The following is a 13722-nucleotide window of genomic DNA, read 5'->3' as shown; positions in this document are numbered from 1 at the left end:
ATGCACCTGAACCTTAGAACCACCTCTTGAGCAAGGCCTGCCACAACACAGCCCAGGCAGCACATGTGTGGCCACCTGAAAACTTTGCTATTACCTCCCCATCCCCAAAGCCAACCAAGACATCCATCATTAGAGCCTCAGGCTGGTTGAGTCTATTGAGAGACCCCAAAAGGTCTCTCAATAGGAACCCCAGACTTTGTCTGGCTGCCAGGAGAGGGCCTGTGCTCCCCACGCTGACCTGAGGTGACTTTGCTTTCCACTGCTGTTTCTCCTGTGAGCCAAACATCTGACACCTTTTCAGAGAAACGTTTTCTTCCCCCCTTGGGAACATCTGGAAAGAATAAAAAATAAAATAAAATAAAAACATCTGGAACTGCCCAGAGTGAATTGTTTCTCAGATAAAAAATTTAACCCTCTTATCCCCGATTTCCACAGCCTAGGATCCTGGCCTAGGATACTCCCTCAGTAGCTGACCCTTACACTGTCAAGTGAGGACAAGTTCAGGACAGAGGCAGGGAATGCCCAGTCCCTCACACCTTCCAACCCTGCTGTGGGAAGAAGGGAGCAGTTACTCTGCAAAGTCGGGACCACCCTGGCAGCCACACAGGCTGCCCGTGGGCTGTGGGAACAGTGAGGTGTGAACAGAGGCTATTGATGACTTAACATCCGTCCGTCTTTCCTTGGGATCAGGAGACAAGACAGAAAGAAGCTCTAAGAGGAGACACGAGTGGGCTAGACTGCAGGTTAGGGTCTGCATGGCTGCCACGTGGACCTGGGCGGGCTAGACTGCAGGTTAGGGTCTGCATGGCTGCCACGTGGACCTGGGCGGGCTAGACTGCAGGTTAGGGTCTGCATGGCTGCCACGTGGAGCTGAGGAGGTTGTGCCCTGAATAAGGATCTCCTCCCAAGGTTTTAGGGGTTGCACAGACCCTGGGGCAAGGACACAAAGCTAAGCTCAGGTGAGCCCCTGAGTGCCGTGGCCCCTTCTAAGGCCATGCCAGCTGACGAGAAAGAGCTGAGGAGCCCATTCATTACAGAGCCACAGGGCTCTCCCATCTCAGCCCCCCTGCTCAGGACCCCTAGAGTCCTCAGGACCTCAGTGACCTCAGAATCCCACAGAATTCTCTGGAAAAGCCCCTTCAGCCATGATGGCTAAGTGGTGGGTTTTCCCTAAGTGGTATCTGCTTAAGTCCAGCCCCTTTGGCAACTTACAGCAAACTCTTATATAAGGACAGGAAGGCCGTGTGGAGGACGTAGGCTGCCTCGGTCATCCTGAAACTCACTCTGTAGATCAGGCTGTCCTTGAACTCATGGCGATCCACCAGCCTCTGCTGCCTCACAAGTGCTGGGATTAAAGGCGTGCGCCACCACAGCCCGCCAGAGGCAACTTTTGACATGCTTCCTGTACTCTGGGCCTCTCAGGAGCCTGGTGTGACTCTCTGTCCCTCGCACTCTCCTTCTGTGTACCTCTTCCTAGGGTTGTATGGTTGTCCAGGGCAAAGGGCTGACTGACGTCAGACTCATTTATACTGTGGTCTCAGCCCGCGGGTCACAACCATCAAAGAGCACACAGTTCCGATGCTCTTGGGACCTGAGACACCGTTCGGTAGCACAATTACAGTTACGAAGTAGCAATGAGAATAAAAATGTACGGTTGGGGGTTCCTAGGACCATCAGAAATACATGTTTTCCAATCCTTGCGACCCACAGGTTGAGAACCTGCTGACTGAGGAGATGACACCCCCCACCTCCACCCCCACCCTCAGTGGGATAGAAAGAGAAGGAAACACAGGCGGTTCCTAGTAGATTCCGGAGCACCCCCTTTCCAGACCCCCAAGCTATGCTTGCCCAGGTGGGGCCACCTTCCAAGTCCTTACAGGCCAGCTGATGAGACTGCCCTCCCTTAGAGTCCCCGGAGGGATGGTGCCTCCCCTGGGTCTCAATTTGCATGGCAGGAAGGGGGCCTAATGGGGAAGAGGCGGAGAGGAGACAGGCGGCAGCTCAGGCTGCCATACAGTTACATGTTTCACCCAAAAGCCTCCTTGGGCTCAGAGACGGAGCAGCGACCATGGCCACACTGGTGCCATCTTCCGTGCCCTGCCACTGGCTCCTCCTGTCCCTGCTGCTTCTCTGCTCAGGTATGGCTCGTGTGACAGACGATAGGCCCGCTGGCTTTGAGGTGGGCTAGCTCAGACTCTTGCTTGCTCAGCCCCCTGCACTTCGCCTGCTGCTTCTTGTCCGTCTCCCTCTGCCTGTCCTGTGGCCAGCTGGTAGGTCTTAGCGGTAGGGCTCAGGGCCTGAGGTCCGAGCCCCTTCTCCAGCCTGGAGGGTATCAGGTTGAGCTTGGTGCAAGGGGTTAATCTTGTTGGCAGCTATGACCTGAAAGAGCCAAAGCCAGGCCCAGGAGGAGGGGGAGGGGGGCCTGCATGGGGCTTCCAGCTAAGCCCCAAGAGCACTGCATGGGAAAAGACTGCTGGGGTGGGGGTAGGGAGGGGTGAGGGGGGGCAGGGGGCTTCCCCCTCCCCCCCATATCCTGGACGAGAGAGTGTGTTGTTCCAGGAACAGTCCTCTTTGGCTGAAAGACAGGGAAAGCCCTCGTGGTTGTGGCTTCCACAGAAGGCCAGGCTGGCCTGAGGTGCTCTGAGTGTGAGGTTTCCAGTACCCTCTACCTTACTCTTGCCTCTCTATTACAGGGCCAGGGAGAACTAAAGGGGCTTGAAGCTGTAGTCCTGGAAGGAGGAAGTGCCTCTGGAAATGTGGGGGGGGGGGTAAGGGTGGGGCAATCAACTGAGGGTAGAGAAGCCTGACCCAGCCCTGCCCACTTCCTCCCCCCCCCCCACCTCCAGGTGAGCTGGTACCAGCAGTGACAAGCAGTAACCTGATACAGAATTTCCAAGGTCAGTTGCCTTACCCACCCCATTCTGCGACACACCTGTCTGTTCGACACTAGCCACTGTCCTTCCCTATTTATCCTTGCCTGGAGTTCCCTATGTAGAGCACCGTATTTACACCCCCCTGAGGCCTCACTAAGGCCCTATTTCTGGACAGCTGTCACTCTCACCAGACTAGTGTACTCCAGCCCTGACCACTGAGGGCCAGAACTAAGCTGAGGTTGGGGAGCTGAGCAGGACAGCTGAGAGGGGGGCCTGGGTCTGTGTAGCTAGACACCCAACAACCCTCTAAGGCCAGAACACAGAAAGGAGTAAGTCCATGAGAAGGGTTGAGGGGTAAGGGAGGAGGGGCCTCGGGTGACAGGCTAAGGATTCAATGTTTATCACCCTGGTGACCATGGGGAGCCCTGGGAAATTTGGGGTAGGTGTAGGAAAGCCCAGAGGAGAGTTGAAATACAAGCCAAAGAGGCCGTCCTGCAGATGAGGCCTGGGTCTAGCTGTTCCAGTGGCCATGAAAGCAAAGGGATGTTTCCAGAGTCCTTGTTTTTTTGTTTTTTTGTTTGTTTTTGTTTTTGTTTTTTTTTGTTTTTTGAGACAGGGTTTCTCTGGGTAGCCTTGGCTATCCTAACTCACTTTATAGACCAGGCTGGCCTTGAACTCACAGCAATCTGCCTGCCTCTGCCTCCCACGTGCTGGGATTAAAGGCGTGTGCCACTACACCCGGCCTCCAGAGAGTCCTTCTTAAGGAAAGACAAGTGGACAGAGGTTTGATCAGGAATAGGTGTGGAACAAAGGCTTGGTACACGGCCTGTCACATGGTCTTCTTTCCCACACCTTTGCCTTCTGACTATCTCACAAACCTGACACTAGGACAGGTGAGGCAGGCTAAACTGGGACAGTGCCTTTTACGGTGGGCCAGGTTGGCAAACAGGGGAGACGCTAAGCCAGAGTTTGAACCTTGCCTTGGTGTCCACAGGAAGTTCCTGTTCCCATACCTGGCAGTTCCCAAGGTTCATAGCCAAAAAGCGGGGCTCCTCGGTGAACATTTACTGCCACACAGACCACTCCAACAACGTGACCTGGTTCCGAGAGCAAGAGAACCAGGGGCCCCAGGAACTGTCCTCAGAAGACAGATACTTCTTGCAGACAGTGAATGGCACTCTCCACAACCTCACCATTCAACACATCCAGTTTGAGGACAACGGCATCTACTACTGCAAGCCGAAATGCAGTGACGCCAACTTGAAGGATGCCTGGACGTGCGGCTCGGAACTCCGAGTCTTAGGTGTGTGCGAGGTAGACCTGGGTTCCTGTAGCCGTCCACACCCACTCCCCAGCCCGGCGTACCTACCAGGGGAGGTAGCTATGACCCTAGAACTCCCCACCCCCCCCAGGAGAGCTGCTGGGCAGTATGTCCTAAGGGTGCCCAAAGAGCCATCATATTTAACCTTATGCCCCGCCCCCTACCCCAGGAGTCAGCACCGTGGCCCAGCTGAAGCGGCGGAACACACTCAAAGATGGCATCATCATGATCCAGACCCTGCTCATCATTGTCTTCATCATTGTGCCCATCTTCTTGCTGCTCGACAAGGTTGCCACGGGAGCTGGGGGCTCTTGGGAAGTCTGGGAGGTGGGCACAGGGCAGCAGATCAGACACGGATAGGGTCTCCATCTTCTCAGACCGTGGCGGGTCTCTTGAGCAAGCCCAGGCCCAGCCCTGGCCATTGGCTCACTCGTTGTTCGTTTGTTCCTTCCGTCCTCCCCCCCCCAACCGTCTAAACTGTATTCTCCCCCCGCCCCCCAATCCCCACGCTCCTGCAGGATGACAGCAAAGCTGGGATGGAGGAAGATCACACCTACGAGGTAAGGGACAAGGTCACTTAGCAGCTCTGAGCTGCCGTGGTCACTTGTTGTGGTCTTGGTTAGAACGGTGGCCAGGACCTAAGCTTCAATTTATATTCCCAGGGCTTGAACATTGACCAGACAGCCACCTATGAAGACATAGTGACTCTTCGGACAGGGGAGGTAAAGTGGTCCGTGGGAGAGCACCCAGGCCAGGAGTGAGGGCCTCACTGTTTCCAGACTGCCTGGCTTACAGTCCATCCCCTCCTTCCTGGATCCTCAGCCAGTGTCTGAAGCTGGAGCATCAATGTCACCTTTCTCTCTAGCCCCCGGTCCCCAGCTCTTGCTGAAGGGCCTAGGGTAGAAGGACAACAGGGTGGTGACGTGGAATGGGGGGTTTTCTGTGAATAGACTGGACTTAAGGCTTCTGGAAAGTGCCATGCAGGATCTGACAGGAACGCAGAGACTTGTCAAAACCTGCAAAGGGACTCAGATCAAACTGGCCTCCTGAAGAGTCCAGGAAGGACTACGTTTCCCACTGGCATCAGAAGGGCCTGCCGGAATGTCGTTTCTTTTTCCCATGTCAGGGATCGCCTAGCCTACAACCCATCTTCCTGTGGAATAAACAATGTGACTGACACCAGAGGCATTCATGACGTCCATCTCTCAGAACTGGGTGGGTGGCAGGGTGTGCATCTGAATGTGGTACCTGTGGGCTCCTGAAACTGTGGCTGTTCTAGTCACCCTACCTTTCTCTCTGAAGGCCCAGCTGGGGTCTGCAGTGACATCCCCATCACCCCTACTCTGGAACAATGGCTGGAGAAAGAGGACCCAAGCCATCCTTCTGCTGAACAGGGTTACCTTACCCCAGTCTTCATTGAATCAGAGAGAGAGAGAGAGAGAGAGAGAGAGAGAGAGAGAGAGAGGGAGAGATTTATTCCCCCACTGTGTGGTAGCCCACATGTTTAATCCCAGAATTTGGGAGGCAGAGGCAGGTGAACTATGTGAGTTCAAGGCCATCCTGGTTTAAATAGTGAGTTGTGGGACAGCCAGGGCTATGTCTTAGGGGCAGGGGGTGTGGGGGCGGGAATTGATTCTAAAGTTCCAAAGGAGTTTTAGAATGGTGAATGTTGGCAGCTTTTGGTCAGGGTGATCCCAGTATCATAGAAAAAGAAAGCATCCTTACTCACCCACCTCCCATGGCCTCTAACGCCTTACAATTGAAGTCCTAAGCTACCAGCTGCGAGAGTAACTGGGGGCCCCTGGGGCGGGCGGTTAACCTGTATGAGCCAAGCCTCCCTCCCAAGCCCTGCTGTGGTGTTGTGGTTCCTGCTGACCTTGCTAGAACCCACAGCACACCTCTACCACTCCTGCTGTGGATCCAGGCAGGTGACTCTCTGCCCTGGGCAGGCTGAGACAACACTAGAATCCTAGGTGGGAGAGGTGAGAGAGACACATAGGCCTGGGGCTTCCTCATCTCTGAGCCAGGATGGCTGAGTGGGCTGATTGCTCTGGCCTCGCTGCTAGAGGGAACCAGCTTGTTTTGCCATCTGCCTTCACTGGGCTGGAGCCCTTGCTTTCCTGTTGTTTTGCATACCAGGGCTAATTTTGTCCCCTACCTCTATTAGGGACCAGGAAGCCAGCCAGGGTAGCGGAGTCTTAAAACTTCTCCTCTAAGCAGGATCTCCACTGTTTGGAGCTGCCCTGGTTCAGGGGAGGCCTTGACTGCCACATCACAGTAACAGGGGTTCCCTGGGCCTTGACATGTTTGTCAACAAAGAATCATTTTGGCAGGAGGCACCCCCTTTCAGCAGATACCTTCACAGGAAAGAAACTTGCTTGGTTTTGATGGAGGAGCCCTCCTTGGGGTGTTTTTCCCCGGTTCAGGAGCTCTCACACTGTCCCTCTGTCTGTCCTGTGGGTCCCTGGCCCCCTAGAACTGACACAGGCAGTGGAAACCTAGCCAGGTCATAATCGTGAGTGTGAGGAGGATCATCTCGGACTTCAGTTGCTTAATCTGTAAGATGGGAATCATAAATCCTGTCTGACTGGTACAAGCCATGATGATGCACACCTATTGATCCCAGCTACCCAGGCTAAGGAAGGACTTTGAGTTCAAGGCCAGCCTTGGCAATATATTGAGAACTGTCTGGGGTGGAAAAAAAAATGAAGGGAGAGAAGAGAGTTGAGGCAGATACTGGGTATTAGCCGTACAGAAAAATATGGAAGCCTCATGGATTTGTGTGACAAGGCCTCTAACTGACCTGGAGCTCATAGAGTAGGCTAACCTAGCTGGGCATCCAGTAGACCAGGCTGGCCTCGAACTCATAGGGATTCGCCTGCCTCTGTTTCCTAAGTACTGGGTTTAAAGGTGTGGACCACCACCATCTGGCATGCCAGGGCTTTGTATATGCATTCTGGGAACTGAAAAAAAAAAAAAGACTTCAAGTTTAGGTCTTTTTACTAACAAAGGTATCTCCCAGCTTTTTTGGGGGTGGGGTGGGGTGGGGTGGGGTTGGGTTCTTTGAGACAAGGTCTCATTATATTTTCCTGGCTTGCCTCGAACTCACTCTGTAGACTAAACTAGCCTTAAACTCACAGAGATCCACCTGCGTTCTGACTCCTGAGTGCTAGAATTCAAGGTATGTGCCACTACACCCAGTTTGATTGAGTTTTTTTGTTGTTGGTTTGGTTTGGGTTTTGTTGTTGTTGTTGTTGTTGTTTGTTTGTTTTTTGTTTTTTAAGATTTATTTATTATGTATACAGTATGCATCGGATCACATGATAGATGGTTGTGAGCCACCATGTGGTTGCTGGGAATTGAACTCAGGACCTCTGGAAGAGCAGTCAGTGCTCTTAACCTCTGAGCCATCTCTCCAGCCCTGGTTTGATGTTTGAGACAGGGTTTCTCTGTGTATTCCTGGCTGTTCTGGACTCGCTTTATAGACCAGGCTGGTTTCAAACTCACAGAGATCCATCTGTCTCTGCCTCTTGAGTGCTGGGATTAAAAGTCTGTGCCACCGCCACCTGGGTTTGGTTTTGTTTTCTTTTTTCTTTCTTTCTTTTTTGTTTTTGTTTTGTTTTTTGAGACAGGGTTTCTCTGTGTAGCCCTGGCTGTTCTGGACTCGCTTTGTAGACCAGGCTGGTATCAAACTCACAGAGATCCACCTGCCTCTACTTCCCAAGTACTGGGATTAAAGGTGTGCGCCACCGCGCCCAGCTGGTTTTGTTTTCTTAAATCACATAACATAACAATTATGTTTGTTTACTTTTCTATTTATAAACATGGGAAGTCTGTATCATTCTGTGAATTAGAAAACATACCAAGTTGGTACAAACCAGGAAACAGCAGGAACTTAAAGCTATTGCTAAACCTCGTCTCAGAAAAAGAAAAAAAGCTATTGCTAAGCACAACAAATATAGAACACCCCTTAAATGCTCCCAAACTTTTGTGGATCCCCATCCTGACGTACATGATACTGGCTTAGCCCCAACTTAACCGTGGAAGTGATCTCAGGCCCATGGCAGCCTCACAGGAGCAACCGCCAGCGGCCAGCAAGCTCAGAAAAATTGGCCAAGACCACGTCTTGTGAACCCAAAGATCCATTCTGCCCATGGCTTCACGGGCTGCCTCCCTCATCCGCCCGGGTAGCAATAAAATGGAAGGGGAGGAGGGAGGGAGGGAGGGATTCCGGGGATCGAACCCCTGATGGGACGGACTGGACGCCATTAGAAGAGCTGTGCTTTCTAAAACACTCTTCCCACTTATCACAAAGTCGGAAGCACTCCTTGGTAATAGGGCCTGGACCAACCTCCTTTCTGCAGAATGCAGCTTGGATACCCTGGGTGGGCACATGCCCCACTGCCCACTGGGGGAATCCAGCCAGGTCCCTGGGGGCAAGGGGGTGGGAGCGAGTTTAAGCACAGAATGGTTCCTCCTCTGCTCTAGCTTGACTTCCGGCCCTTCTCGGCGCAGGTGCTGCCTGGGCTGGGGCCATCTGACCCACCGCTTTAGGTGTTTTTCCAGCAGAATCAAAGATGATAGAAAAACAATGTAGCAGACATCGCCTCTGTTTGGGTGGTGAGGGCAGGCAGTTCTCACAGCTAGCGGCTGTCCAGCTGCCTGTGCCACCTGTATAAGGACAGGCCCTCAAAAGCCACCTGGGAACACTGTTTGCACCTCCCATGTTCTGTCTGCCTGTCTGTCCTCTTCAGAACTGGAGACTTTCTGGACGCTTCCCGAGCCTCGGAGCTGACCCCCACCCTCACCCCAACCCCCACCCCCACCCCCACCCCCACCCCCACCCCCATTCTGACATCCCCTCCCCCGCATTGCCTTGCAATGAAATCATCAACCTTTAACTAACTGGATTGGATGTGCCTACCCCAGCCCAGAAGCCTTTCCTAGGAAACGCCGCGGACTGCAAAGAACAAAAATTAACAGGCATTAAATTCTGAGTTCAACCAGAAAGCAGTTTGTTTAAAAACATTTTTGACTGATCCTAGGACAGGTTTTGTTTTTTGGTTTTTTGTTTTTTTAACATGTTACCTATGTGTGGTGGCTTTACATCTGTTAACACCTCCCCTTCTCCCCCTGCACTTGGCAAGCTGAAACAGAAGGGTGGATGTGTGTGGCTTACAGAGTGAAACCTTGTCAAAAGAAACAAGCAAACAAAACAGTTAAATAAATAAATAAATAAAAGCATCCTAAAAAAAAATTAAAAACCTTTCCTTGGATTTACCTAACCCAGCTCTGTCCACTTGGCAGGGTGGAGAAGCCAGATGCCGCTAGGGTCCAGAGTCAGCAAGTCTGGGTCTGTTTGTGTAGACTTGTTATCGGTGCGTGCATGCAGCTTTGGCTACTGTTTCAGTTAGGGTTTTTTTTTTTCATATGTATATTGCTGTTCATTCATATACCTGTCCCTTTCACTTGAAAACAACTGTAAAGTTGGGTATGGTGGCTCACAGCTGTACTCCCAGGACCTGGGAGGTGTAGGCGTGAGGACTGCCACACTTTGAGGGTGATTAGACTATATAGTGAGACCCTGTCTCAAACAAAACAAACAATAACAAGTCAGGCGTAGTGGTGCACTCAGGAGGCAGAGGCAGGCAGATCTCTGTGAGTTCGAGGCCAGCCTGGACTACCAAGTGAGTCCAGGACAGCCAGGGCTGTTACACAGAGAGACCCTATCTGTGGGGGGGGGGGGGGCGCAGGGGGGGAAAGAAAAAAAAAGTTGTTTTAATAAGGGGACTTTGAGACACGACACATCTACTTGTGATTTGTAACTGAGTGCCCCCTTGGCTCTCTTTTCCCAAGCAGTTGGTTCCTGTGGCTAGGTGCCTCCGGGTCCCCAGCCTGGCATGACGCCAGCTTGCCTGCTCCTTCCAAGGCATGGCTTGCTATCGCCCCAGGAAAAAGAAAGGATCCTGTCTTTTGTTCACCGAAGTATGCTCACCTTCCTGGTACAACATTTCCCTTCGGGGATGGATCGCCAGCGCTTGCTCAAAGCCCTGGTAAGAGCATTGTGGTCTGCAACTGTAATCCCAGCACTCAGGGCTGAGGCGGGATGATAGGGAAGTTTGGGTCCAACCTGCCCTACGTCATGAGATCCCTGTCTCAGTGAGAGAAGTCGGGTGAGGGACGGAGAGAGAAAGGCAGGGATACCACCTCAAAGATACAGTGATGTAATGGGAACAAGATGACCACAAATACCCACAGGACAAGGGCACAGAGGAAACAGTTACCTAGGGCACCGGTTAGGAAAAGCACCCCAGACTTGTGTGCGTTTTTTTTTGTGGGTGTGCGCGTGTGGGCATGGGTGCACACGTGTGTATGAGTACACAGGTACGTACGTGGATTTGCATACAGAGGCCAGAGAATAAATTTGTATGGTAATTTTTTTTTTTTAAACACGATCCCTCTCCCTGGAACTGGCTGAGTCAGCAAAGATGGCTGCTTTCTAGCCTCAGAAATCCCTTCTGCTTCTGTCTCTTCAGCACCAGCATTACAAGGGCAATCCACTCACCAAGCCTTAACAAAACAAAACAAAACAAAAAAAAAAACCAAGCCAAACAACCAAAAAAAAAAAAAAAAAAAACCCACCACGGGTTCTGGGGAATCTAATTGAGGTCTCCGTGCTTGCAACGCTTTACTGACTGAGGTACCTCTCTGGCCCAGAATGTCTTCACTAAGTCTCTCCCCCTGGGGAACAAGGCCCAGCGGAGCTTACTTAGCCTGTCCAGTTAGAATTGTTCACAGTTTATTCCCCCAGCATAACCACTCCCTCCCCACTGATACACAGTGCTGCCTGTCCAGCCATGCGCCTAACCCTCCGAGACCCCTCCCTCAGAGCCTTCTGGTGCATTATGGGGGAGAACCCCCGGGGGTCCAAGAAGATACAGGAAGTGAAACCACGGAGCACACTGAAACGTGCAATACAAATGTGAGGGATGTGATGTGATCTGGTTCGCTAACTCGGCCCTACATCGGCTTGTGTTTTTTTGTTTTCTGTGACTTTTCTTAGCAGCTGTGGATGCTGGCATTCAATTTCTTTGCATTCAACTCCTCCCTCCCTCACTGAACATCTGTGTGAGGGCTGGCTATCCGCTGAGGACGGTCCGGTCCGTGCCAGGCAGTGCCACTGTCTTTACTAGGCCAGGCTTCTAAAGGGCTGTGCGGGAGGGAGAAGAGGGAGACTACAGAGGCATCACTTAGAAACTTCGAGACCTAGACAATCTATCTCCTAAGCCTCAGTGTCCTCAGCTCTCAAATGAGACATGGATATCTTATTGTCCAGTACCCTTCCTGGTACATGGCAGGTCTTCAGAAACACACCTCCCCTGGAAAGGCCCTTGGGAATTCCCAAATAATATTCTCTAAACTTTAGAGTCTAAAGACTGACTCAATAGAGTGGCCAATAGTGCTAAGACGCCATACATATACTAGCTGGAGAGGGGGAGGTTGCATAGCACTCAAGGCAAGAGGGTCATGAGTTTGAGGCCAGTCTGGGCTACACAGTGAGTTCCAGGGTAGTCTGAGCAAAAAAAAAAAGTATATATGCATTTTATGTAATATATGCATGTATAAGAATGTAATAACCAATTCTGACCTCCAGAAGTGGAAAGGGTGGGCTTCAAATTGCCAGCGAGGCTGGGCATGGTGGTGGCACACGCCTTTAATGCTAGCACTGTGGAGGCAGAGGCGGGTGGATCGCTCTGAGTTCGAGGCCAGCCTGGTCTACAAAAGCGAGTCCAGGACAGCCAAGGCTACACAGAGAAACCCTGTTTCAAAAAAACAAAAACAAATAACAGAACACAAATTGCCAGTGAGGAGTGTTCAGAGCTACCCCTAATCCTTGGTGAGGTCATCCCTACCCCCAGGGCGAGAAAAGTCAGACTGCTCTCTCCCATAGCCTGGAACCTCAAAATGTAGAAGAGGCCGCTCTAGGATCAAGAAGAGCTCTGTGACCTTCCCTGGCGGGCACTGAGGAGAAGGGCTTCCAAACATAGCCGTCTGTGGGGCTCCGAGTGATGAGGGGTATTCTTTGTGTATTGCTAGTCTCAGTTCATGCGTGTGTGGGAGTGTGTGCACCTGTGTGAGCAGGCCAGACCTCAACAGACGGTCTCTCAAGCACTGCCCACCCTGCTGTGCTTTTACTGTTTTGTTTTGAAATTATGTGAACTTGAGTTACAAGCAGCTGCCTCATGTAGGTGCTAAGAAGCAAACCTGGGGTCACCTGCCAAGAGCAGTATGTGCTCTGAACTGCGGAGCCATCTCTCTAGCCGCTTTGCCTTGTTTGTTTGTTTGTTTCTTTCTTTCTTTCTTTCTTTCTTTCTTTTTATTTTTTATTTATTTGTTGTTGTTGTTGTTGTTTGAGACAGGGTTTCTCTGTGTTATCTTGGCTGTCCTGGACTCACTTTGGAGACCAGGCCTGCCTCGAACTCACAGCGATCTGCCTGCCTCTGCCTCCCGAGTGCTGGGATTAAAGGCGTGCGCCACCGCGTCTGGCTAAAATGAGCATTTCTTACAGATGACTGAAGATGTCACCCTGAACTTCTGAAGGCTGGAATCAGAGATGCTGGTTGCAGCCTCTCCCTGAGGGCCACACGGAGGCCATTGTTTGGCATCCTCTAAGCCTGAAGGTAGCTGAGGTCTCGGTGGTCTACCAAGCCAGGGTGACTTCCCAGAAGTGTGGGGCAAACCCTAAGTTGAGTCAAGGTTCTAGTTAAGCTTCTAGTGGCAATAAATTCTTGTTTTGGTCTCCGTCGCCAGATGTCCTAAAATGGTCCAGAGTATAGAAAAGATCACCAACCCCCTGTGACCTCACGTGTGCCTTCAGGTCATCCTCCTGGGCCTAGAGGTTGTCACACAAACGTTCTATAGAGATGTATCCCCCAGGAGCCCCCCCCCAAGGTCCCCTGGGCAACTCAATTCTGGGGTTTCTTCAGTTCTGAGAAGATGTCAGTTTCTCTCTCTCTCTCTCTCTCTCTCTCTCTCTCTCTCTCTCTCTCTCATGTTCAGGGGAAAGATAACAGCAGAGGCTGAAGGCCACATGGGCCTGAGGACCATGCTCCATCGCTCTTCTAGACTTTTCTCTTTGGGAGAATTGGGAGGAGGAGAGAAACATGTGGCTCTACCCTCTCCATGGTATCTTCTTTCTTAGAGCCTGAATTTTAGTAACCCCCTGCAGCCTTCCCCAGACCTGCCTGAAGAACAGCCCCTTAAGGCCCTAGAAGCCTCCTCAGAATGATGAATCAGGGGCAGCTGTTGGGAAATGCTTGGGAGGTGTCCTCAATGGGGGAGAGGTATGGAGGCCCCAGGACTCACATCAGAGGCCCAGAGACACGATTTTTCGATCTTGGTTGCTGACACCACAACTATATTTCTGGAGAGATTTGCTTTGCTTGTGTGTTTTCATACCAGGTCAAGCATTAAACATCGCGAGATCCAAAGGTAAGAGATTTAGACATGCTGGGCGTTGTGGCGCAG

At 51.7% G+C, this 13722-nt stretch overlaps 1 protein-coding gene across 1 annotated transcript; it reads left to right on the top strand.

Moving 5' to 3' along the window:
• Positions 1 to 1983: 1983 nt before the first annotated feature.
• On the top strand, positions 1984 to 5376 carry CD79B (CD79b molecule). The gene is made up of 6 exons (XM_084748579.1): positions 1984 to 2138; positions 2847 to 2897; positions 3868 to 4176; positions 4364 to 4482; positions 4713 to 4754; positions 4857 to 5376. The coding sequence occupies exons 1-6, from the start codon at positions 2069 to 2071 to the stop codon at positions 4953 to 4955; spliced, it is 690 nt and encodes a 229-aa protein (XP_084604705.1). The 5' UTR covers positions 1984 to 2068; the 3' UTR covers positions 4956 to 5376.
• Positions 5377 to 13722: the final 8346 nt, after the last annotated feature.

The sequence above is a fragment of the Acomys minous genome (genome assembly GCF_964271855.1).
Source record: "Acomys minous genome assembly, chromosome: 12".
Taxonomy (NCBI): domain Eukaryota; kingdom Metazoa; phylum Chordata; class Mammalia; order Rodentia; family Muridae; genus Acomys; species Acomys minous.
This window is presented reverse-complemented; position numbering and strand designations above follow the sequence as displayed.

Excerpts from the sequence above, each read along its gene's own strand:
- CD79B (XM_084748579.1), top strand. The coding sequence starts at position 2,069 with ATGGCCACACTGGTGCCATCTTCCGTGCCCTGCCACTGGCTCCTCCTG. Across the intron at positions 4,483-4,712 it reads TCTTCTTGCTGCTCGACAAG|GATGACAGCAAAGCTGGGAT; the intron begins GTTGCCACGGGA and ends ACGCTCCTGCAG. Across the intron at positions 4,755-4,856 it reads AGGAAGATCACACCTACGAG|GGCTTGAACATTGACCAGAC; the intron begins GTAAGGGACAAG and ends TTATATTCCCAG.